Genomic DNA, 26,954 nt, shown 5'->3' on the forward strand with positions numbered 1-26,954 from the left:
TAAAGATGACTAAAGTGAATACATTTAAAAAGGGGGCTGAAAGCATTGAGATAGCTGCCACAGCTAAGCATAAACCACTATAGTGTGTCAAAAGTAGAGAAGTCAATAAGCAGTGGCAGTGAATCAGGCAATTACTGTAGCCTATTGTTTTGTTTATCTCTCCAATAAAATCCTGCTGTCTGCTCTTAATCTCTGTTTGGCTCTTATTTATTTCCTTCCATGTATCTGAGTGTGCAGAATACCGGAGTATTGTCTGGATGCTGTGGCTCTCACCCTTGATCTTTTCACTGGTAGTTGTTTATAAAATTGCTTATCTACAAATTGAATATTTTCTACTGTAGCACTGCACAAGCACGGAAATCGAAAAAAAATCTATCCATCTTTAAATAATCTCTGCAGTTTGCATTGTCTCTGTGTTTGTAACTGTACTGTGAACAGTGTTTGTTTTCATTTGTAAGTGGTTAAAAAGAGTAATGATGCAACATTTTAGAATATGAACAGCTATTGTAATCATTTGTATGCAGTGTAAAGTGTAAAGGCTGTTTTGTGTGGAGGCAAACATAAAACAGATTGGTTTTGCAGTGGCTCATTCAATTACATAGAGCACATGGCTTGTATTTTTTTTAACGACAGTGCTATCAGCAGGAACTGGGCCCTTCTTTAATCAGCTTTGGCGAGTTTGAAAGAAAATGTCACCAATCCAGGCGCTGTCCTTTCTCTTGTTTTGGCTGCGCTGATAACGTCTGGTAGCAATAAAACTGCACTTTCAATTTATAATCTAAATGTCACAGAAGCTAGCGAGTCATATATTCATGTGCAAATAATATTGTGGGTTTTAATTTTTGAAAATCTCATTGTTTTCAACTGGGACACCAACATTCTGGGGCTGGAATTACAAACAATATGAATGTGGTGTTGATATGTTTTATGTTGAGAAATATGCATGCAGTGGTTTGTTTGTTTGTTTGCTTATTTACACATGTAGACATATTAACAATACACAGTAATAGTAAGTACAGAGGAATATGATAAACCCTCCAGGGGCTTGCAGAGTGACATTCTCCAGGCAGCAAAATTACAAACACATAGTTACATGTTTCAAACAATGAATACAAGTATACAGTACATCATCACTGCCACACTGAGAACATAGTTTACTAAAATAACCAAACAGTAAAATAACCAAACAATAGAAATGTAGCTATTATATGAAAAAAGATTGATTGGAACAGGACAGTACTGGTTAGTTAAACAAAGTGATTTCAAAGCTCTTCTAAACTGCTGTGGAGACAAGTTCACAAAATGGGAGGGTCATACATCCCATATTTTGGACCCTTTGTATAAAATACTGAACTGAGACAGTGGAGTATGGAAAAGTTAAGCCAGATCAAGTATTCAACTCTGTGTAAATACAGCTTTGAAATGGGCAATATTCCAGGACAGGAAGTTAAAACTGAGGTTGCAGCTGATTGAATGAAATGCAGTCAATGGAAACCCACATCAGACAGTAGTTAACGATAGTTATATAGACAGTAGTGATGATCTATCGGTCCAGACTGAAATATCTCAACCACTAATGGATGGATTACTGTGTAATTGTATACAGACATGCATGTCCACCAGCAAATGACACCTGACTCTCTCTCTAGCTCCCCCATCTGGACAAAATTCCAATTTGCCCAATATTTTGTAGCATGACTAAATAACTTCAAATATAAAGCCATTCACTTTTATGTTGTGTTTAGTGTTAATTAGCAAATGTTAGAAACCTAAAGGTTACAATTATATGGTGACCCTGATTAATGTTACCTGCTAAATATCAGCATATTAGCATTGTCACAAAGTACAGCCTCACGTAACCACTATGGTAGCTTTTCTTGAAAATGCAGTGGCTTGAAGATGAAGTTGAAACTGAACTCCTGGTGTGACCTCCCCCCCTGACCGGCTTAACCTTTTTTTCCTTTTTTTCTACTGGGTAGGGAAGGACACATGCACATTTCTCTGCACACCCACACGAGTAATACACTACATGTGCATCCTGACTTGACTGTCTGGGAGGTGTCCGGGTGCCCTTCATTGCTTGACTGGGCAAGAGGATTATTTCTGGGGGGGTGTTCGAGGGGAGTTATAAGGGTTACAGCTGGCTGACACAGCAAAAAAAGTGGGGGAGGAATTGCAATCTTTAAATATTGTGGAGGGAGCATGACTGTCTCAATATATAAAGGAGCCGTGCCCCAGATTTCAACATGTAATCAATCTTGTGTCACTGGTGAATTAAGCTATTTTAGTTGAGTAATAAGAATGTTTTCACCATATCATACTGGAATTGTCCCTTTAACCCTTAGATGCATGACCTACCGATACCTACACTCTTCCATGAGTGGGGTCAAAAATGACCCCAATTAAAATGAATGCATTTTATGCTGTAAACTTAAGAAATGTATTTCATTTTGGTTAAAGATGATGATTTGAATTATATTTTGGTCAACAAAATAATTATGTTTCATGTTTGACATGGTCATTTATCACTTTTTTATAACATTTTTATCCCAGCTTTTAAAAAGGTCAAAAACGGTTAACATCCAAAAAGTATCCCAATTAGAATCAATGCATTTAATGCAATATTATAACACAAGAATGATTTCATGTTTTCCATGCTATCACAACTTCAACATTCATTGTTTGTGTATCCGTCTGTCTGTCTATGCATGTACACACACGCGTCTTCTTTCTTCTCACTGTGAGCAGCTGTTACAAACTACTTGTTTCTGGCTGTGAGCACTGCACACAGGGTCACTGCATTTCCAGCAACTATTGGTGGCTTTGCACACATCTTACACCTCTTTCTCTTCTGTAGGCCCTGTCATAACCCTAACCCTAACCATCATAGTGAGAGTCTGCTTCTCTACACAACAAATGCAGTAATGTTAGCTATCTTAGTTACCTAGTGTTAGCTAACTAGAAAGTAATTTGATAATAATAATTATAATAATAATAAAAATAGGTGTGATTTATATAGCACCTTTCACATATCCAAGGACACTTTACAATTTGATGATGATAACACAACACTATATCACACAAAAATCATGTATTTGGAAATTAAGTTCATATTTTATAACAGCATATATATTCTCAGGTATAAAAATGATGATAATACTTGTACTAATAATACATGTATGTTGCTGTGAAAAAATAATCTTTAGGGGTGGTGAGACTGCTGACATTAGATGTGTGGATCGACAGTAAATATATACCTGACAGTCACAGTTGATAAAAATCAAAGGTTCCTAGGGTTAACCCTTGAAATTCCATAGAAAATGATTGGGGTCATTTTTGACCCCGCGTATGGAAGAGTGTGGTACTGATACAAAAAATGTGATTACTTAAAAAATATAACAATTAGATACAAATCCAAATGGCCTCGTGTCAAAGACAACCTATTTGAGGAATACATGGAAGATTAAACGATAAAAATTTAAAATTACAATGATATTGCAAAAAAACTACTGCTGGGGTCATTTTTGACCCCACTTATGCATCTAAGGGTTAAATATGTGAGGGTACCTTGGCCTGTGCCTGCAAGATTCCACTGGAAATTAGTATTACTTTATACATAAGTAAATGCCCATTTTCAGTCAGTATATTATATATTTACTGATTTGTACACATGGTATTTTCTACCTAAAACTTATTCCTAACCCTAAGTACAGTTGTAGGGGCAGTTTGTTATTTACCACAAAGGGAAAAACATATACATTTTCTTCTATTATGAAATAAAAACAAGTTGCCACTTTTCACTTGGGGTATAAGTCAGAGCTGATAATATAGCACATCAATAGGGTTTTGATTAAATACACTTGTTGATTTAAAGCCCTTTATCCACCATAACTCTGATTGAATTAACCACTTAATCCTACTGAGCACCTATGTCCAGCATGTTGCAACAGCTAATGTGCTGGGGTAACATCTGCCCTGATTCACACTACATAGCCATAGTATCTGTTGGCAGGCTGAGGGGATCTGACACACTTGTGCTCCTATTTCGACACAATCCCTCACTGTCCCACTGCCTTGACAGGCCTCATCAACTAACAGACAGGTCTGAGGTTGGCATTTAATCTCAATGACCCCTCTGCCATGGCACAAGATGCAAGTAACACAGCAGCTGAATCATCTTTAGATAGGAGAGCAGAATTGATGGGTAACCTAGAAGTGTCCAGGTTTTGTGTGTGCGTGTTAGTGTGTGTGTGTGTGTGTGTGTGGTCTATAGGGCTGCTGCCATGCTCCTACTATCATCTCGTTTCCAGTTTCTCGTTTGGCACTTATTTTTCTTTTTACGTCCAGTGTACACAGTGGTTTGTAGAGTTTGTCGTTGCTGTTTGAGCACATGTGTTCATTTTTTGTCCAGCTATCACCAGCCTACCGAAACGTCTCTGCGACTATCCAAGCTGGGGCAGAAAAGACAGTCCAGAGTTCTAATCCAAGTCACGAGGCACCAATGAATCCATGACCTTGACCTAGAGGTGTAAAGGCAAAATGATAGCAATGCTAATAATCTTTTTTTGTATAGCATCCTCCATACATAAAATGCAGGTCAAAGTGCTTTACAGTAAAAGCATTACAAGAGCAAATAAATTCAACACAATACAATTTAATTTGAAAAAATAGGTTTAAAAAGCACAGAATAAAAATGGGTTAGTTGACAGCTTCCCCTAAAGGTAATTTCCTTGTTTAAGAGCTTGCCTGTTTGATACACATGGACAGGGTGTTCCACAGTTTATGTGTATAAAACATAAAAGCAGCCTCCATTTGTAAAGTGCTTTGGGCATGATCAAGAGAACAGCTTTGAAAGATCTAGGGGCTTTTTGTGTTTGATAGGATATTAAAAAGTCAGAGATGTATGAAGGTTCTATGCCATTAAGAGCTTTTTATGTAATTAAAAGGACCTTAAAATCAATTCTAAAATAAATAGGGAGCTAGTGCAGGTTTCAGCTAAAGCAGGAGTGATGTGTTCTCTCTTTTCTTGGTCTTAGTTAAAAGTCTAGTGGCAGAATTTAATATTTAATAAGTAATAATATTTCTCTTTTTTTTTAAATGTGTGAAATGTAATGAAATTGCACAGCGTTAACTGCTAGTGATAAAAGCTTGAATTTGTTTCTCAAAATCATGTGTTGTTAATATTACCGTACTTTGGAAATGTCTCTCTCAGGTAGAAGAAGCTGTCTGGGTCATTTTACCACTATTGGGTTCAAACTTAAATCTAAATCTAAAGTGACAGCTAGACTTTTGACTTGTGATCTGGTCTGGTGAGCCAAGCCCCCAAGCTTACTAAAAAGGGTGTCTCTCTTTGATTTGTGTCTAAGTAAAAGTAGTTTTATCCTGATTTAGCTTTGAAAGGTTGTGATTTATAGAGGCCAAACAGCTGGTCATGGAGTAAAGGCTATCTGGATCCGTTGGCTCAAGAGAAATGTATAGTTGGGTATCATCTGCATATCGGTAGAAATTAACATTATATTGACTACTGATGTTACCTAAGTTTCAGTAAATAGTAGTTTCTTAGTATTTTTCAGTTAGAATAGCACAGTGAACTTGTAGCTTAGTTTTCCTTCTTTTTAAATTATTACAGGAGCTAAACTGTTAAGCACAACATCTCATTCAAAGTTAAGGGCATCCATCATGTCATTAAAATAATAATTATAAATGTTTGGATGAATGGAATCTGCTTTAGTGTCCAGGTGCTGCATTTAATTATAGTTTTAGGATAAATGACTTTGGTACTTAACACATAACTATCATTCACCAGTAGATCAGTGACATGTATCCCTCTGGAGATGACTAAGTTAGGTTGTAAGTAGACTCAGTAACATGCTGCGTTCACTGTCCAAAATATGAAGAAACTTTATGACTTTGACATCAGTCTTCTTATTCACATGGATATTGAAATTGCCATTAAGAATGATCCGATCATAACTAGTGACATAAAGAACTGATTAAGAAAACCTGCCCAATTACTCAAATGAGGAGAAATCATCACACCTGAGCCTAGTACAACCATATTTATTTAAGGAGATAGAGGCAATTTCACCCTCTTGTGTACCCTGCCTAACAGAGTGGAAGAAATGGTAATTTGCGGGGCAGCTTTCAACAAGGACATTCACACAGTCCTAGGTGAGTCATGTGTTCTAGCACTCAGGCTGCTTCTTACAGTTCTTGTGCTTGTCCCCACCTTTACCAGTAAAGTCTAAAAAGAGATGATGAGGAAGGTGAGAGAAGCATTTGGTTAAATTGACTGATGACATAAATGTGAAATTGCAGGTTCAGCACATTGATGGTGTTGCATTTTTTAAATATATTATATCAAATGCAATGATATAATGATATGAAATAAACATTGTAGGTCATTCATCCTTCTCTTCTTGTTTTCCTCAGTTTCACTGTAATGTATGAACTCCATGCAGTCTTTGCATAATGCGTTATTCGCTCATGCAGGTCGAATGCTCCACACAGCAAAGTTGACTATGAGACTGCCTGAGCTGATGTTACATCATCCAATGTTTCCATGAAGCATTACACTCTCTGTATTGGATCAAGAGGCAGTTTAGGTCTATTTATTTTGTTTTGTTTTGATGGCACATTGCATTTGCAGTTCATCATTTCTGCTGCAACTGGACAACAGCTTCCAGGGACGCTGACCCAGTCCTCAGTGTGATGCTGCAGAAGATAAACAATCAAATAAATCATGGGAAAAGCAAGCATTAATAGCACACAGTGTGTTATATGAACTGGAGTCAGGGTCACAGTATTTGATCAATCTCAGTCTAGGCCGGTGCAAAAAAGTGACACTCGGATTTAAATACATCAACAACTCCTATAAGCAGGCATTAGTGATGAGTGTATAAATAGTTAATGTATGTTTGGTAGTTTAGCACAATGTGATGCAATTATATACAAATTAAAAATATCAATCAAGCAAGTGTGTGTTGGATTAAAGGTTTATTTATGTATTTATTTTTTGTTTAAATGAACACTTATAAGGTGTTGATACAGTATCCTGGCTTATAATTAAAAATAACTTTTGTGCACATACACAGCAGGTTTAAGAATAATTAGGGGTGTTTCAAACAACTGAAGGCATGTGATTATGTTTGATTAAAACTGTTCACCATTAACTGTTCATACAGCCTAGGGGCCCTTGAGCAGAAAGGGGCCCTCAATGATGGGAGGAAAAAAAAATGTGTGTTTGTTTGTTTGTTTGTTTGTTTGTTTGTTTGTTTGTTGTTTGTTTTGGGTTTTTTAAATATGACATAAGGCTTGACCCATTCTCTTTATGTTGATAATTATGGTCACTGTCAGAAACCTAGTTTGTCCAAAACAAAATATGGATTTAGGTTCCCGCCTTACAGCAGTGTTATCCAATCAGAATAAAATAAAAGTTGTTGACCTTTAGTACCCAGGGACCCCTGGAGGTACTACTGCAGACTTAGTTATGAATGCTTCAAGAAGTTCTTTGTTAACGTTAAAGTCATCATTGTTAACAAAGGCATTAATAAAGACCTAATAATAATGTCCTAATCTGTTTTACATGTAATTACAGTGTGTTTGAGATTGTGTATTAATTGTTTATGTAGTGTTTCTAAAATAATAAAGTTAGAGCTCATTTGGCTTGGCCATAGTTTTGTGAATGCAGAAACATTGTTCAGAAGTAGTCTGACAAAGCAAGAAAACAGAGCAGCCAGACAATCATATAGATTGTAAACAAACCCTCAGGCTAGAGAAACTGATTTTTGAAGAGAAAACAAAGGCAAACTGTACATTTGAATTGAAGTTGTCTGTCATAGTTTAATCGACCAGCTTGAACTAACCATGCCTTACTTGTGCAACCATAATTATATGCACAGTTTTCCTGTGCAATGAAATATTATAACCAGCATTTAAGCTAAGCTCTTTATTGGTTTTTCCCCAAAGTAAAGTGGTTAAGATAATATACTATCAGTATAACCATCTCATCATAACTGCTCGGAATGATGGGCAAAACTATGAAAAAATACCCAATTGGTAATAAACCAGAATTATCCTTTAAGCACATCCACATTCACAAAACTAATAAGACAATATCTCCAAACTGTAATAAGCCATGTCATTGATTAATCCCGCACTTCTGGCTCTATATGCTAACACGCTACAGAGTCTTATTATATTATAACCAAAAGCATGCAATATTTTAAAGTCACAGCTCCTACAGTAATTTTCCACACACATTTCAATAACATTTTCTTCTTGAATATGCATGAAAACCATCTGCCTAAAAAAAAAAGTTTGGGTGGCCAAGAGGCTTTGCATATTTCTTTGGTTAATGTATTATTAGTCACAGTAAGCTCCTTTTCCCATTCCCGTAGGAGAGCTCATAGAGGCTTGATTTTGTCAACAAAAAGAATATAACCACATAATAATTAGATGTGTGCACATTCCCGCCTTAAGCTGACACTTTTATAAAGCTTTACTGAAGAAACTCCAAAGAGCAGCAAAAAATGTGTTTATTAAAGTGCCTCTACTCAAGGGAAACAGAGTTTGTGCGTGGGTTGTGGGGGCGGGGTGGGGCAGCTCTTTTAAAACAGCTGTTGTGTGTGTGAGTGAATGAAAAAAGTGCTGAGATGAATAAACAAACAAGCCCATACCATTGTCATTAATAATTACTGAGCGGCTCCCCAGCTCTCCAGATTATTAAGACATCTGAGGATGAAGTGCTTTTTTTTTCATATTGTGCGTTTATGCCTTATATTGCTTTGACCTGTGTGAATTAGTAAGTCCACTGCCTGAGGCGAAATTTCTTAACTTTCCTCTGGGTGACCGCATCTAGTTGTTTACATGGATTTGCTGCTGTATGATATATGGCCTTTAAATACTTTTCATTTCCTCACATGGCTCCCATACCGAGGCAAATGGCAAAATGAGATGCTTGTAAGAAAAAAAACACCGCTGCGGCCGTGGCGAGGCGTCACTGAATGGAATGTGTATTTCCGCCTTTCGTTGAGGGAAGCGGGGACTGATAGCTGAGGATGTGTCACCGCAAAGTGCACTCAACACGCCTCGCAGGCTGAAAGTCATTGCTGAGGGGTGATGAAGATGACTTTGCTGACATTAATCTCTTTATTAGAAAGTAATGGTCACTTCCACTCTGGGATGTCAAACACCTAAAGGGGCCACTTTGGTATTGATTGCTTGAGCCCACCATGATTAAGATCTTGGCAAATGCTTGGTCTTGGTGTGTGTTAGGGAATGAAGGGTGGAGCATAGCATGAGCGATTGTCCTCTGACTCTGATTTGGTGCCAATTGGAAGCTTTTCCCTAGACCACAACCACTCGTCCTCACATCCACAGCGGCTGTCCCACAGCTGTTATCACCACTGTTTGTTCACGCTTAATTATTGTTTTTCTCCAAGAGCCCAAACCCCCGTGTCAAGTGTTTCCTGTCTGCACATCTGCAAGTACTCCAGCACAATTACTTGGACATGCAATCACTTGCGTACAATTGGGAAATCTCACAAAAACACCTTCACATTTATTTTTTTTTCACCAGGCCCTCTTGAGATCCAATTATACTGTGAGCCTAATTCTACACTGGGAGAACTGTGTGTGATTAATGTGTGAATTGATGTACCTTGCACTTTAAATCATCACCAGAAGTATTCTCTGTTTCACCACAGTAGGTTCCTCGCTGAGATCCCCCCCGCCACATTGCTCCCTCCAGTATGCAATGTGATATTTCATTAATCCCTACGAATAAGACCTCATTACCTGAGGTTCCCTTGTGGACAAAGAGAGTCTTAAAGATGGAGGATGACCATCTGGAAGTCATCAAAAGGAATCACAGCTCAGATCAGCAGAGATAACTGTTAAACTCACTGTCCAGAACACCTGCACGATCCATTTCATGCACATCTGGCCAGTGGCACCCAAATAAATATGACACCATAAATGAGGGGTGCTGCATGTTGCTGTGCAATGCTTTATTTAGTTTGTTCCTGTCATCTTCCCAGAGTTTTATTCTAGAGAACTACTTCCACTTCAAGGCAACCAATGACAATGTTGTCTATAGGGTGTTCAGCTAGTTTAGCTCTCTATGGTAATGTGCTATTTGAAAAGATTGCAAGGCAGACCTGTTCCATAACTACAGTATGTGTGTGAATCATTGTTATGTCAGACTGGCAGAGAAAAGAAAGCGGATATTTGTTATATAAAATCCTAATTGATGGGTTTGTTGGGAGAAAAATGGTTGGAACATTAAAAAAAAGGAAACATCCTGCTGTCTGTGAGGCATCATAAGCTAATTAAGTCAACATTTATGACAAAAAGTCGCTATTTTCTCAAGAAGAGGCATATCTGAAGGCAGACAGGGTTTGAATAAAAAAGGCAGACAACACTTAACTGTCAGTCTGCCATACACAAAAGCTGCTATTATACTGTAGTGCTGTCAAATAAAGAAGCAATCTACATTTCAACTCACATTATTGTCCACCTTATCATTTCTGTACACTCTCATCCCTCATTCTCCCGTCTTACATCTAAATCACGTTATCCAGTTATCGTGATATAATTGACAAAACTACATTGGTTCTGTCTCTGACGTCCACTCCCACTATTGTCCTCTCCATGTTAATCTTCTGAGTGGTTCTGAGATGTTTGCGTGCCACTGCCAATGAACAGGTTTGCTTCCATTTTTCGGGGGTCAGGTTTTATTCCTTCACCTGAGATCAAATGTCCTAGCATCTCAATCTGTTGTAGCTCAAAAACATGTTTATCTCCATTCAGGGTTTAACTTCTGTCGTTGAATTTTGGAAATATTCAGTCTATGTTCCAGTTCTTCTTCATTGTCAGCATGTACTAGCATGTCCTCCATGTAGAAAATGACACCTGGCATCCCTGCTTGCATCGACTCAATAGCAGTCTGATAGGCGCTCAGATGCGCTTGACAGTCCAAAAGGAACTTGAAACCCTCTGTGCGTGACGAAAGTAGTCAGGTGACTTGATTCTGGACTAACTCTACTTGTCAGAATCCTTTTTGTGTATCTAGTTGAGCAAATACTTACACTACTTGCACAGCTTGTAGTATATTGTCTACGGATGTCTCACTTCTTTTGTGTCTTTCTTTGGTGTAAATAGAATATCAGTAATCCACTGAGATCCTTCATTTACCTCTTTGATGATACCATCACAAAGCAATTTTGTACAGTTCCTGGTTTACAGCTTTATCATTGGATAAGTCTGTCCCTGAGACTGTCCTCAGACTCTGAGCTACCCGTGGGACTTTCTCATCGACTATTAATCTGTGACTGTAATCATTAGTCTGTCGTAGTCGTTTAAAGAGTGACTCGTCTTCTTGTGTTAACTGACTGAATCTATCCGCCTTACACTTAGATTTTCTCCAGGACTATATGTCTGATCCACTTCATTTACATTTCCTCAGTATCTTTAATGCAAAGCTTGACTTTCTGCCCATCAGTGCTTCCACATTTCCTTTAATAACATAACATTTCCTTCTATAGCATTGTCTTGCCATGTCCGTTGTGTTTTAAAATAATCAAGACACTGTAAGGGAGTCTTGGTCGTAAGGGTATAATCTCTTCTCAGTCTGTTTCAATTCAGTGCATACACTTTTACATATGTTCTTCGTTGAGGTTTCTTTCACCTCCTGTATATATCACCATCTTGATCTTTTGACCAGTTGTTTTAATTGTTTCTATACCTTGCGGATCTGTCACATGCAGACATCCCAACTCTCCCGGAAGTTCCGGGAGTCTCAGGCACAGCCCCGCCATCACCTGCACTTCTCCCCCTAGCTATCCCACGTTTTGCGTGAGCAGCACTTGCATTACTAGTAAAGTTCTTATGATTATCTCTAGTTCTGCTGCTATCACTGCTTTCTGAAAACATGGTGTATACTGCTTCAAAAAGTCAACAACCTTGAGATTTCTCTCTAAAGTTAGCTCTTCCTCCTGAACTAAAGTTTTCTCCCACTTTTTTTTCATTGCACACTTTTCCACTAATTTTCTTTTCTCAACTGTTAGAGATTTTATTTATGCAGGCCATACAATGGAGAGAGTAGACAGGAGTCCAGGATGTTTTGCATTGAAAAGGTTTATTTACTTGGCCAAGGAGAAGTGAATGAATGATCAGTACATGTTATGTTCTGATGCTCCCTTCAATTCTGAAGTTTCTCTCCTCTGGGGATAGACTTTAACCACACAGATAATGCCACAGGTTGAGCCATGCCCAAATATGGGCAGACCAACACATCTACAATATACAGAATTTAGTCTACTGGTCTATAGACAAAACATTGCTTAGACCTCACTCAGGACCTTTGTCCTACATCCAACACTATATCAAACCTCTGACTCCAGTTACCTTTACCCCGTTCAGGGAAAACAGTCAAACACATATCTGACCTTGGCTGCTATAGCAACACTATCAGAATACCTCCTGTTTTCCCCAACGGGAGCAGACTCACTGCTTACTGCTATCTCAAGGGGAGACAGTGTCTAAACCCAATATTTGGTGTGGCCTTGCTATGACCACAAAGCCTAGTTTGACCCAGTGCATATTAATGATGGAACATTCCCTAACATCAACATGTCACATTCTGCCAAATTCACATGATTTTACCAGTTTCTCTCAAAGTGTTAGCATATTCCTCTGGGAACTGAGTTCTCTGTCTAAACCTGTAGCACAAATTACCTGTCAGCAATGGATACTGCCATAGATCGTCTATCCTTTTCTCCCAGAAGATTAGCAAGTGGGTGGTCTGATATAATGCAATAGTAGCTGTCCTACCTGCACGTTGTGCATTCATAGATTCACTGGCTATTTCTAAAAAAAAGTGTATGATTTCTTCACATTTTATGTTCTGGGTGCCTCAAGGTTCAGGACATAGGTGGGGATAGTCGGGAATGAAAGGCTACCATGTTCCTGGTGCTAACAACTCCTAGTCTCCTGTCTTAGCTTAAACTTTAAAAGTTTGTTTTCCTCACAATAGATTCTGTTATCTGTGTTGTCCACACGTCCTGCTTTGGGTTTGTTTTTTACAGTTCTTTTCGTTTGTCCTTGTCACTGTAAATATAGTGTTGCCCAATAAAGAAGCAATCTTTATTGGACCTTCAGCTCCCTTTATTGTCCACCTTATCATTCCTGTTTAATCTCATCCTGCATTTCCCCACCCCATATCTGAATCATGTAATGCAGTTATCAAGATATAATCAACTATACTAGATGCAGTATGCATCTCCCCTCCCAGAAATGACTTCTACATACAACAGCAGCATATGAAAAAAACTGCAATTTTAAAAAATGTTCACGGGCAATGTATTTCATTCAGTCAACAGTATCTGCTTGTAGCAACTAAAGCATGATTCATGTTTTATTGGTTATGTTTAGGTACTAAGAATTTGGTTAAAGTTCAGGGAAAAATATGGTAGAATGTGGTTTAATATTGAAGAATTGACTTGAAGTGTGAGGAAGAACATGAGTTAACATTCAACTGAAACCAGGATCTTTCCATAACCCTAACTAGTGATTCATGTGACAAAGTCCTGTTCAGAAATGTGCGGCTTAAACACACAGCTAACTGCAAATAAAAGTGTTCAACCTTCACAGTATTGTACTTCAAAAACACTTTTTTTTTTTTTTACAAACTCATCTTAATTCAAGCCTCAGCTGTCTTTTATCACCAGACCATAACATCATCAACTTGGAAGGGGTCAGAATCATTAAACGGGAGTCAATAGAAGGTCAGAGAAAGCTCACTGATGACATATTTAACCATTTTGAACATGATCACTACTGTGCCATCACCAATACAACAGCACAAACTCCATTTGCAGTGAGATGCTTTTAAAAGTACCCTGGGTTGAGATTGTTTTGTCAAACCCGTATTGTCGAGTTGAACAGTGAATCACCTTGTTCCAGGGAGGGTAGCTGTGACTGACTCACCACATTACAACAAAAAAATAGGACATGGTGCTAGTTTTTACTGTTTTAATAGGAGTCAGCTGAAGCTTTTACTTGCAGATTGGACAACGTTTTAGCTTCATATGTCAGCATGATCAGCATCATTGTCTTGTCTGTTACTTTAAAGCACCACCTTGTGTTTTGTTGTACTTTTTTTGTGCGTTTTATTTTATCAAATCAAATCAATTAATCTTAGGATGTGAACCTGCAACATTTTAGCCTCAGGTGCACTTCTCCACAAGTATTTGGCAGTCATAAATGTATCGGCCAACATTTAAAAAATACCAGCTCCAGCAATAGCGTGTCATGTCCTTTATCCCTTACATACTGTTTGGGTCAAATGTGACCCGTTTTGACATTTGACAGCTGTGAAAACACCCCAAATGTTGTTCTTTTAATCTGAAATGTGATGAATTTTCCTAAAGTGGTCCAAAATGCACAAAAATGGAAATATTTTAAAATGTTTTACTTTTGAATAGGTGCTACAAATTTCAAAATTGACCCAGTACATACTGTGAGGGTGTAGAATCAGGGTCAATCATGTTGACTTGAAACCATATAGTATTATCACCTACATCACTTACTACTACTGTAAATACTGTTAAATGCTGAAAAGTGGTCAGTCTGGCCAATTTCCATGACAGCCACTAATGGATTCAATTGCTTTGCATCACACTTCTCTTTTATTTGCCGCCAAAGTTTGATTGACATGTGTGAAGAATTGCTTAATAGTTGTCATTAAACTAATTATGATGATTAGCAAGTCAGTCCTATAGAGAACTGATGAGTGGTGACATCATGACACACTATGTATCCATGACATTCATCTGTCAGTCTTTCTCACCTTATGTTCTTTATGTCAATCTTTTTCTCCGCCATTCAATCCTATTAACATTTAAAATGCCATTGTTGCCTTCAGGTGCATCAGGAATCTTGTGTTTTCGAAAATTCAGCCTATACTCCAGTAGAGTAGTTGTAGGTTAAGCACTCTGCTCAGTGACAGGTTGACAGTATTTGAAGCAAGAGAGTCACTGACTGTCTTCACCCAGCATCTCCCTGTGGTCCTCTGATTCAAACCACCCAATTAGGCCTGCATGATTACCATTACTTTAACTTGACATCATCATCAAGTAGACGGGTTCTTGTTTTCTCTTGTGTTGTCTCTCTCTCTCCTTGTGGTCTTTGTTTACCGCACAATTATGGCTCCATTACTTTCGAGCGCAGCTACCAGAGACACACTTGTCACAGTTTCTCTATTTATTTGTCATTGTCAGCTTTAAAGCCGCTCTTACAAAATGTGTTTAAATATTTTGCTTTGCCAGATATGCATATTTTCTGGCAACGCTTGTGTTCAGACCAGGAGAGCCAGACATCTGTATGATGCCTGCAGTCTGTACACTGGCTGCATGGTTGAGAGCACAAAGCACAAGACTTTGAAACTGAATACTGGGGTTTGCAGTCTATGTCATCATGTCATGAGGAGACAAACAACCAGGGCCTGCTGATTAAAAAAAAAAGAAGAAGCTCAACAGCGCTACTAGAAGTCTGGTGCTTGACCTTTCAGTACCTTTAAATATTGAATATGTCTATGCACCACCTCTCCAAAGACATTTCTCTGCTTCATCTCCTTTTTTATAGTTCAGCATTCACAGGTTGTAATTGATCATTTATTAAAGGCAAAACTGGACCCATTTTTACATTTGAGAGCTGTAAAAACATCATATACACATTTCTTTCAGATGGACTTGTCCTAATGTGACCCCTGATGTGACATTAAGTCAATGACTTAATGTTTGATTAATCACATGGAAAAATATACATTCACAATCACTATTTTATGGTCCAGGAGAACATTTTATAGAATATGATGAATACAACATGTTTGAATGCTGTTTAAAAAAAATAAAAAAATAAACAAAGGTTAAATGTGTAAATTTGCATTTACTAAAATGTGTAACAGCTTTTTTCATTTGAAAAAATTATGCATTTTATTTCCATTTTTGTATACTGTCGATCACATTAGAAAAAGTCTGACTAAAATGAAAGTGTATAAGGTGTTTTTACAGCTTTCAAACGAAATAATGGGTCAAATTTGACCCTGACCCATATAAGAGTAAAATACCAAAAATGAAATTATATAGTAGAATTCACTTAAAATATTTATGTTATGCAAACAGCATCCATGTTTCACTTCTTAGAGTGCATTGTCAACATTAAACTATTAATTAATGCAGCTTTAATATCACCAGTACACATGATTATTTCATTGCACTATAAGAATGACCATTGCAGCCGTACAGTACCTTTAATAGCAGCCTTTTTTTTGTAGGAATAAAAAAATCCTCCTTTTCTTTCATTTGTTTTTAGGTGACATGCCATCCTGTAGTTTACTGACTTATCACCATTGATCCAAATACTGATAGTGAGTGACTAAACAGGTGTTCCTATCAAATGGAGGCTTTAGTTTGCTCATTAATTTACTAGACAACGTCCTTCAGGTGAGATGGAGGACGATGCAGAGCAGTGGCATTTATAATCTGTTGTGTGGAGGTGGAGCCTCCATCATGAGCTGCGGCGCTCCAAGCAAATCAAGTGACATCACGGTATAGCTTTCCCGGGAATGTGCTGCCGGCAGGCTCGTTGTTCTGGATGGTGACATCTCATTCTCTCCTCCTTTAGGATCTGGACTATAAAATAGATTCGCTGCTGTCAAGCCTGAAGCACACCAACTTCCTTTATAGCCTCATAGTATTACTGCTTAGAGCTGGGGGAGGCAACTGATATATCCACAGTATTGTATCCATATATATAATATTGCTGGAAACTAAGTGTAACATGTTTTTGTTCACATTTCACCTCACAGTTGAGAGAACACGTGCAGGTTTCTGCTGAATAATGCTGTACAGATTGAGAAAGGGGTTCAATGTGCTTTGAAGGCCATCCAGTCATGATTGTAGGTTGTCGTTTCCAAATTATAATGGATGGTTTTGACTTTGGCTTGGCAGAGCTTCTCAAGGCCTTTCAGAAACAGAAGCACATGACTAACTTCCACCTTGGTAGTTAAACTAATTAAAATTTCTTATCATCACCTCGACCCGAAGATTAGGAAAACCTGGACCTAAAGTAGATCATTTCAGGATTTTAATGACAGTTAAATTGAAGGAAGAAAAAAAAGCTGCAAATCATGAAAAATAATAAAGCCGAGAAAGTCAAATTGTATATCCAGCAGTAATATGTTTTCGATTGCAGCTCTTGTGATTCACATTTTTATGACTTCATTACCTGCAGTCTACAGTGTGACAAATTGAGGTAAAAGTGCTGAGAGGCAAAATATCAGGTATTGAAAAGCAGTGGTGAATGCTGGCTTTAAATGAGTGGGAGCAGTTGTGAGCACAGGACTGAATAATTGAATGTTGACCCCCCCCCCCCCCCCTTCCTTTTTTTTTAAAGCGAGGTAGTCACATGTTATGCTATGAATGGGAATAGGCGGAGGAGACTATGAGGCTGCTGACAGATAGAGAAGCTACAGTAATTAGGCTAAACCAAGAAAGCTTAAGAAACAGCCTCTGTCCTAGTTAATCCATCAGCCATTGCCAGCCAAATTACCTCTGTCACAATGTGAGGCATCTTTTTTGATCCGAATGTAACTGTATTTATTGAAGGTCCACTATCAGGAGCTTCCCATGCTTTGCTTTAAATGCTGTAGCCCCAGCTAGCATGTCCATGTGGGCCCCATAAGGGTTACATTTGGGCTGCAAATATGGGTCCCAAGTGTGTTTGTCTGCAGTTTCCATGGTGGCCCCACCTGTGTTTGCCTATATGGGGTCAAAGTGGGATCAGAATGGACCTTAAATTGTGCAGATTTAGCCAGCCCACATGGGCCCTAATCTGGCTAAAATTCTGAAACAATATGTTGTTGCTGTTTATGCCCATGCCCGCTTACATCCCTTATGGGGCTCATACAGTCAGCCCACGTAGGCTTCACATGTGGGGCCCATGTTACTGAAACCATGTGGGACCCGCACAATTTGCCCAGTTTAAGCCCATGCCCACTCAGTACCCACGTAGCCCACATTTAACCCATGTGGGGCCCACATGGACATGCTGGCTGGGAGGTTTTATTCTTCTTGTCTCGAATGAGCAAAAAGCAGCTTCTGGAGACATTAGGAGAAGAATGCTTGGGTGAAGTGTGTATATATATCGATTGGGTAACATGTAATCAGGTATACAATATTGACTCTTTTCTCAAGATAGGTCTAGGTGTTAGGTGCAGTGGCAATACATGTAATATGAGGATAAACCTTCATATAAACCAAAGTTAATTCTTGTATTTATTCCATTGGCAGTGAATTCATATCTTGAGAAAGCAAAATCTCAATCTTCTGAACGTCACCATGACTCAGCAGTGCAAACACTTAGACTGTCTGATAAACAGCAGGAGAATAAAGCTCAAAACCATACAGATATGAGACCACCTACTGTTTAAAAGGAACTGTTTTTCTAAGCTCCAGCTGTCTAAACCTTATTATGTGAACATACTAAACTTTATGTTGTGGCTGTTATACGATGTACATTAATGAACTTTGAATGAGTGACACAGAGTTTCCAGTCAAAGTGTTTTGATATTGCATATGACAGATTGCTGTACTTGGCTTGTTGTCCTTTCTTTTCTCACTGATTTAAATGCAAATGACTCACTTAGAAAAAGGTGATGTCATGTATTTCTTTGCACCAATCAGAGTTTACCAGCATTTGAATCAAATGCAGTATAGAAAGGTATACAGATACATTCATAGATAGTTAGATTTATATATTTGTAGCAGCACCTTACAACCAAGAGATAATAAACAACATATAATAAAGCAATGCTAGAGACAATGCTAAATCCTACATCAGGGGTATTCAATTAAAATTCAGTGAGGTCAAATTTGTTAAGATTTCCTCAAGTGAATGTCCAGAACATCATAATGTATGTGTTATTGTTCAGTCTACTTGTGGGATTCAAATAAAGAATAAAATAAGAATAAAAAAATAATAGATAAATACATTTTCTTTTCTTATATCAAATAAAGATGACATTCTTAAATAAAGTGCTTAGTTTTAGCTCTTATCTGCCTCCTCTCTGTCTCTCCTCTTTTCTCTGTGTGTATCTCACTGACAGTCCAGTGTCTCTGCATGTCCCAATGCATGGATTTGATTGGCTGCGCCCGTTAAAATAGAAACGCTCTGACAAAATTTAACAATACTCAATATTTCATCAGTTACAGGTTTGGGTCTGGATAGGACGGCGCCTGGGTCTGGATCCGGACCGCGGTCCACCTATTGGTGACCTCTGCTCTAGAAAATAAAAAAAACAAAAAAACAGTCAGCTGACTGGATGTGCCTCCATAAAGTATGAAAACAGAAAAACAAACAAACAAAATAAATAGATCAACTGAGGTATGAAAAGTATGCAGATTTACAAAAAACGTGCAAAACAGACTGATGCAAATACAAATATGGATAGACAGAGACTATAAATAATAAATATAATAAATACACGCTTCTATAAAGACACACATACTCATACCTATAGACACAATAATTCAAATGAGATTTTTTGGGGTGTTAAGCTCTCAAACATTGTGGAACCTAACAATCATCTTTTCTGAATATTATCTAGAAAGTGAACACTTGTAACTAATGTTACGCCATAAAGGACGATAAAAGTTTAATATCCAACTTTCAATTAGAGGAAAACAAACTCTGTATTCTTTAAACCTTATCACTCAGACTAATCTTTCAACACAAAGTGTTTTTACATCATTTCCATTATTTCAAGTTCATGAATAGGCTCGACTGATTCCAGAGTCCATCTGCATATTGAACTTAATACATCCATCTACGGACAAAAGTTCTAATTGTTACCAAAAAAAATGTCATGAGTTTTATTAGAGAGCACATATTATCCAATAAACTCTATAAAAACGACTTCAAGTCTAATTCCCTCATTTAACCCTCTCGGGTTTAAATTGCCCAGGCTACAAATCCAAAGTGCTTCCTTCTTTGTGAAGTCAATTTTGTCATCTACCCAATAATCTGTGAGCATGCAGACTGTAAACACTATATGTGCCCACTGTGCATGTGCTAGAAAAACAAACAATGCTTATTGTGTGTAGTGTGTACTGCATCATTGGTGCTATTCACGCTTCATGTTATTTTCTTTTTTTCCCCTTGCAGTTCTGCCAATTACAACAAACACATTCAACTGTGTGAAATGCATAATGCTGAAACTGTACGTTAACCTTCAGGCTGGTGCAGGCATTGAAGTGAACTGTGCTTCTGAGCCACATATTGTTACTCATGACAATTACCACGTACTTCACAATTCATTATGGAGGTTGGTTACTAAACTGGGATTATGTATAATTACTGTACATCACCCACCTCACTTCAATGGGCTGCCATGACAACCATTTAGTCTCTTTCTCCCTGTTGACAACATCATCTTGATATATGGCTTACACCTGTTTTGAGAATGCACAAGGTTGGATTAGCACTTCCAGTGTAGGTGGTGAAGCCCCCCCCCCCCCCCCACCCTAATTAATGTATGTTATCACCTCTTCTTTATTTTTAGAGCTTTTGAAAAAAAAACTCATTTTCAGGAAACTGTTGATCACAGTTGCTTCTGTCTTTTCCATTTATTTATTTATTTTCTTAAATTGAAACACAATCAGACAAACACCACATCACACATTCAGTCTATACAGCTCAGAAATCAGTTACACATATGAGGAAATAAAGAATATGACATAAATGACAAGATAATAAAAACATAATTAAAACAAAAGTAATACATAAATAGATACATAAAATAAAAGTGGTGGTTCATATATATTTTAGTCAGAGGTTAGAGTTCCTGTGTGCTTATTTAATGTATTGCTTTTTTTAAAATGATTTACTAGCTTGAGTGATTTTAATAAAGAGTCCAATTCTAGGAGGAAAGGTGCAATTTTAGCTGTTTTTGATAATTTGTTTATGAATAAAAACATGAATAAGATATTGTGCAGCATTATTCCCTGAGTTATAGTAACAGATGATATATTTGAGGTTAAAAGAGTATGCAGAGTTGAGAGCTTCAGAAAGGTGAGACTCCAGATCAATCCAACATTTTTGGGATATTTCACATTCAAAGAACATGTGTGAGATCGTTTCTGAACAATATTTACAAACGGTGCAGAAATATCAATGTTCATGAACTTCTCATCAGATGATTAGTGGGGTAAATTTTATGTAGGATTTTGAAGTGGATTTTTTTAGCTTTGTTTGTGATACAATCTGAGTGGAGCTTAGCCCATACTGAAACAGGCTAATGTTACTGTAGCTGCAAATATCTTCAAAGAGAACTCAGCGTGTTTGCATGTCACTCGTCTTTGAGCTGACATTTAATCAATGCAAGAGGTTCTTTATACTAACTCAGTTGTCCCTGCTCCTGGTGCTAGCTCTGCGTGTCGGTTAGGTTCTGGATGTGTGGTTACAGCAGTTGTTCAGTGTTGGTGTTGGTTGGTGGTGGGGCCCAGTGTTATATCTTTTCATGGGGTTCAAAATCCCTGGTGGCGCCCCTATGCCCAACTGTCAAATTGAGACTTTTCTTAATGCTGCTGTGGGGTGTAAACCTTGTTACTTTGGACATACTAGGTTTTTCGATAGCAACGATAATTAACAACATCAGGAGAATGGGTCAAACCTTCTGTTGTATTTCTGTAGAGCCTGGGAAAAAAAACGACAACAAACAAACAGCACACTTTTTTTCTCCTAGTATTGAGGGCTCCTTTCTGCTCAATGGCCCCTGGGTGCTCACTCAGACAGAGAATGTATTTATTCCATTGGTGAAGTATCCGACTGTTTTTATTTATGAAGAGAAATGGGTGATGGTGCTGATGTTGTGTGTGTTTTTTGTGAACATTGTAAGTTATTGTAGAATGAACAGAAGAGGTCAGGAGCATGAACCTCTGTTCTCCACATTACCTGGTTTCATGCCAAAATACTGTCCTTCTGCTTCTGTGTGTTTTCTTTTTCTTTGCTTACTTCATGCACTGTAGACTCCTCACAGGTTTGCTCGAATAAAATCAGAGTAATCATGCATTGATTGAGCTGAGAGGGCCGGAGTGGGCCTGATGTGCACGATGCACGCTGCAAAAACTCCCCAATATAAAAGGAGACACATCACAACATGAATGTGTAAGTGTTAAACAATGGCCTACACATGCTGAAACGCTCAGTTAACATTGTGCACATATTCATTTCGGGCCAGAAGCCACTTCCATTACAAGCAGCACGGCTTCAGATTGGAAATAAATTGAATAGAAATTGGAAATGAATAGCGAGAATTAGAAAACATAATATGCATGGTGCGCGTTGGATGAGACAAAGCCCGAGAATAGCAGCCTGTTGACGTATGTACATTTATTTTTTTTTGATCGCATTGTAATTCGTTCCTCAGAATGAAAATTTGAGGCTTGATTGAACAGTGTGGATATTTAATGACCATGCTGCTCTGTGGCTCAGTGGTAGCTATGATTTAACCAGCACTCATCTTAAAGTAGCTGATAAAGACATGATTGTATGCTTCACATAAGGGACACATTAATGATGCGGTGACGTACATAACTCACACTATATCACTTACTCACCCTACATTTTACAATCATTGTCTGTAATATAACATTTAGCCAGCCCATAATATGCTGCACCTTCAGGGAACTTGTTTGTTTCATACGGTTTGATGAGGTCAGTTTGTGACCTCAGATCAGCACAGTCACATGATTAGTTTTTTATAGGCTGGTGAAAGCTTTTAAAACGACAAAGTATAAATGAAGACTATAACAGTTGCTGAACAGCAGCTGTGGCTGTTCTGTTTTGGATAAATGTTAAAACGCAGCACCTGCTCAGGTGGAGTAAAGTCATAAAGTCAGAAAAGTGGTTACTGCTTAATGGTCGTTAAATTTACCCTGTGGAGATTTGGACCTGTAGTAGCATCATAGAGCACTTTTTTTAATGTCTTTATTTTGTAATAAATGAGTGGGTCGCTGTTTAGTCTGGTACACATGCATAAAATAATACACACACTATTCCACTGATCTACAGGTGGATGTAATGCACACAGAGAAACACAGCTACAGCCAGGGAAGAAGAAGACTGCAAGCCAGTAAACATGGATGTGGACCATGCTGAAAATATTCAGCTTTGCAAATGTTTTATTGGGAAGAAAATGCATTCAACAAAAGAGGAGCAACAATATAACAAGTCACAGATGACCTTAACCCTAACATACTGTTCATATTCTGACTCATAATTAGTCTCTACACCAATTTACATTCATAAATTCAAGTTTTAGTCACTGTGATTGTTCTGGTTTCACATCATGCAGGCGACACATTACACATAAGAACATAATCCCACAGTGTTTGTTTATATGGAGAAGCAGTTTCCATAATGCATTTGTGGAGTGTATAATTCAATCGTCGGTTGTTAACTGATAATTGATTAAGTGTCTTAGTTGTGTTTGAAGCAAAAAAATGCCAAACATTCTCTGGTTCCAAGTTTTCCAGTGTCAATATTTTCAGTTTTTTTTTTTTGGTCTTGGTCTAAGATGTTAAATGTAATATTATTGGGCGTTTTGGGCTGCAGCACACACAAGCCATTTAAATATATCTGCATGACCTTTTGGAAATTGTGATGATCACTTATATTCATTTGTGTCCCACTAAATAATCATGATGAAAATAATTGTTGGTTGCAACCCAATGATAGATGCCTCTCGGCAATTATCTGTTGTTTTTTGCATTCATCTGTGTGTATTTTATATGATTATATTCAGTGCAGCATCTTTTATTGAGTACATGTGGGAGTCAATGATGTTGTTCTGTGTCCATGTGGTTTAGTCTAATTTAAAGGGGTTAAAATGTGAAACTTAACGTATGAATGTGTAAGTGGCGTAACCATAAAAGCTTTGTACCAAATAATTCAACTTGCTTAAAAACAGTAAATTCTCAATAAAACACCATATCAACTAGTTTGGCATGATCTTACATTATAACTTTTTATATTAAATAAAGGTAATGGAATACAATTGGTCTAAATATTACATTTCATCTGGGGAATCATGGAGATCAGGAAACATTTACATTTTTTTAATGAAGTAATTATTTGTATAAGTCCACTTAAATACACTGTAGGTGGATAAAATATGTAATATTTATCATTATTTTGTGGTTACACCATTTGACATTCTTACTTTTGGTAAAAAATGATGCAAATTACATTTCAAATGATATAAAACCAACAAAAATACTACATTTACAATTTAACAAACCTGATGCTGCTTTTAAAACTAGTTTTAATATATTGTTGAATTGCTCATCTTGCCAACCCTTATTTATCACTGACCCTTATATCATATATGAGCACTGTAAACAATAACTATAGTCAGTGCTGAAGTACCAGAGACATGGTTATATTCCACATAATCCACAACAATCACAGTCAACACTGTGAAGTCTCTTCACTGGCTGCAGGATTTATAGGGTGTTGTGTTGTTTCTCAGGAGAGAATATTTGATGCAGATCCATGTTGCTTTCACGACTCACCCAACTGTCCATCTGTGACGTAGCGAGACAGAGAGGACTCATAACACAGAGCGCACACACACACACACAGACACACATACACACACACACACAGAGAGACAACTCATTGACAGTCTATGCGAATTGCAAACTTGGCATCTCTCTTTTATTTTGAAAATGAGTCGCGCGTCTTTAACTTGTTCTCTTGTTGTTTCTGCGTCTTGAAAGCATCGGACGAGATGTTTTAATACTTCGGAACGTGTTTTCTCGCTGCTCCGTTACTTATTATGTCAAAGAAAAAAGACTTGGCGAAGGCATAAGAAAAGCAGCAGCAGTGTTAGTGAGGAGGGATTCTTTTTCTTTTCCTGTTAGAAAACAATAAACAGTGGATGTTTCACCGTGCAGACAGACAGACAGACAGGGTCGCGTCTTCCCCGACACAGCGCGGATACCTGGACACCAGATCTGGATTAAGAGGGTGTAATTAATCTCCACTGGGAACCGTTTTACGTGCTGAAGAGCCGACTCATTTTCTACCAGTGGGATTTTTTTTTAAATGTTAAGATTTTTTTTTATTTGATTTTTTTCTACACCACTGAAAGCTGAAGACGATGTCTGTCCGGGGATACTTTGAGGCTTTTTCCAAATGCACAGTTCTTGTCTCTCTGAGGATTTTGCTTCTTATGCCTGCAGGGTTGCCGGTCCACAGCCAAGGAGACTCTCAGTCTGATAACAGAGTGATGGACAATATCACCGTCCGACAAGGAGAGACAGTCCTTCTCAGGTGAGTCAACACATTTCTTCTCCTTCTTCTTTTTATTGACTACGCTGTTTGCCCCCCCCCCCCCAACAAAACAAAAAAACAACTGAGCTCTGCCTGCGGGCTGACACACAGAAACATGACTGAAGTGTTGTCTGTTTTATCATGTTCAAGCTGTTAAATAAAAGAAGAGGGGAGGGGGGAGTTTGGAAAAGTGGGGTTGGATTTCGAAGGATTAGTCAGTGGAAAACATTCAATTCAGAAGCCATACTCCGCTAATCTTTGAGCAGCTGTTAACCACAGACTTAACCATAGCGCTTTTAATTGTTGTGTGACGGTGCAGAACTGAAGGTGGAGGAGAATCATTTTTAAAAAAAAAGTGTGTTTCAGGAAAGAGACAAGAGCAAAGAAGAGTCTGTGATGGAGGGGTAAGAGAGGGAGGGTGTTGAGAGAAAGGAGAAAAAAAAGAAAGAAGACAGATTGAAGGCTAAATAGTGAGCAGAGGAACGGGTTGAGCAGCAGTTCCTCAAGATGGGAGATTGTCTGTGGTGACCTTTCCCCTCCTCTGCGCCCTCAGAGGCTTACTGGACATAGAAGGGGATTTATGATGCCTTCAAGTGCTGTCGGGAATGTCCGATGTCATGTAACAACGACAATAATCACAGTGGCCAAAGTGATAGCAGAAAGGTCCTGGTGAGATTTTAGAGGCAGTTGATGTGTAGTGTTGTTGGATGTAAGTGGAGGAATGTGTTACAGGAAGTGCCTTAGAGGATGTCTCAGTTGATTCCATTCCTAATCTGATGGGTTTATTTTAAATGAGTACCTCACTTGTTTAGTTATCTGTATGCATCTCCTTGCTTGTGTTGTCTAAATGGAGCCAAACTGATGACTGCGCACAAGACCTGATCCTGAAGGTGACGTTATTGGGGTTTCTTTATGTGTAGGTGATTTTATGATACATGTGTCAATCCCTCACAGTATTATTGCAACATCATACAACAGTGTCACCCACACTATGCTGGAAAAAAAATCAGCCAAGATACTGTTAAGGCCTATTCTTTACACAAGCTATTTCGTTTTGATTTTTTTGACCAATTTATTGTCCGACAAGTTCATATCCAGAAGCTCTGCATTTGGAATTTCTTCTTTTTCACCTCATGTTGATTCACAAAGCTGCAGGGAACCTTCGGGTTCCAGCATTTCATCAGCAAGGTGAGGCTGTTGCTTTATTTACTGTAAGCTCACACAGTGTGGGGTCGAGATAGAGAGATTGGGGGTGGGGGGGGGGGGGGTCGCGGGGGCTGTTTAGGATTACAACTACAACGAGACAAAATAAACACCAGAGACAAGTGCAATGTATTGATTTGATTTTCATTGCTTCCATTGAGTGAGTCAAGTCAATTAAATATCCAGTGGCTATAAAGACTTAGTACTTCAACAAGTAGCTTTAAAGAAGCCTTGAAAATCCTGCAGAGGAAGGAGAATGAAGGGGACAGAAGCTGCATTCACATTTATTCACACCTCCTTTTTTAATGAGGCTTTTCTGGAAATAACATCACATTATATAAAAAAGCGCACTG

At 38.1% G+C, this 26,954-nt stretch overlaps 1 protein-coding gene across 3 annotated transcripts in view; it reads left to right on the forward strand.

The window, feature by feature from the left end:
- Positions 1-26,954, forward strand: part of ntm (neurotrimin) — a 482,411-nt gene that overhangs the window by 308,428 nt on the left and 147,029 nt on the right. For 2 of the 3 annotated variants that reach the window (XM_062433657.1, XM_062433659.1), the window contains exon 1: positions 25,226-25,398. In XM_062433657.1, coding sequence (XP_062289641.1) covers positions 25,226-25,398 — 173 coding nt within the window. Of the gene's footprint in view, positions 1-25,225; positions 25,399-26,954 lie in introns of those variants that run through there. The other variant, XM_062433658.1, reaches the window with a different exon arrangement.

This window comes from Scomber scombrus, chromosome 14, assembly GCF_963691925.1.
Source record: "Scomber scombrus chromosome 14, fScoSco1.1, whole genome shotgun sequence".
In the NCBI taxonomy this organism is placed as follows: Eukaryota; Metazoa; Chordata; class Actinopteri; order Scombriformes; family Scombridae; genus Scomber; species Scomber scombrus.